The 515-nt window shown below is 33.6% G+C and overlaps 1 protein-coding gene across 1 annotated transcript; it reads right to left on the minus strand.

Moving 5' to 3' along the window:
• Positions 1-289: 289 nt before the first annotated feature.
• Positions 290-499, minus strand: FOMMEDRAFT_163920 (uncharacterized protein; the record flags this gene model as incomplete). The annotated part of the gene is made up of 1 exon (XM_007272346.1): positions 290-499. A coding segment is annotated over one exon (210 nt), but the record flags the coding sequence as incomplete, so codon positions are not given.
• Between the last annotated feature and the right edge of the window lie 16 nt (positions 500-515).

A 515-nucleotide genomic window follows, 5' to 3' on the forward strand; every position in this document is an offset into this window, starting at 1 on the left:
AATTATAATTTAGTACAAGTAAAGTGAGAATCCAGAATAGTTATTAAAATTACTGATATTAATTATGATTGTACAAATTGTCAAGATATATAAGTGATTATAACATACCTCTCAAAATAATAATGTTAAAATATACTTATTATCTTTTGACAGTATAGTATTATCTTACAATATATACAAGTCATTACAAGCATCTGGATAGATTGCTTCTGCTTTGCATACAATTTTGTATCAAATAATTAATAAATGTAATTATATTTAATTATTTAATACAAAAAGATAGTGAATATTATATTATTTCTACGGTCCCAATCCCTGCACCACTAGCAGCCTCTGCCTCGTTCCTCTGCAAGCAGAATTCACGTCGGTAGAGGATTAATGTGTTCTTGGGCTGTATAAAGTAGTCTTCGTCACTACGCCTTGGTCGTCGCTCAGTCCCTGCAAGTTGAACTGCAAGGTCGAGCAGGTTTTGGAGGTCGAGGCTGCGCCCGTGAAACAGGCTTAGAGTGATTTAG

This window comes from Fomitiporia mediterranea, assembly GCF_000271605.1.
Source record: "Fomitiporia mediterranea MF3/22 unplaced genomic scaffold FOMMEscaffold_1105, whole genome shotgun sequence".
Classification (NCBI taxonomy): Eukaryota; Fungi; Basidiomycota; class Agaricomycetes; order Hymenochaetales; family Hymenochaetaceae; genus Fomitiporia; species Fomitiporia mediterranea.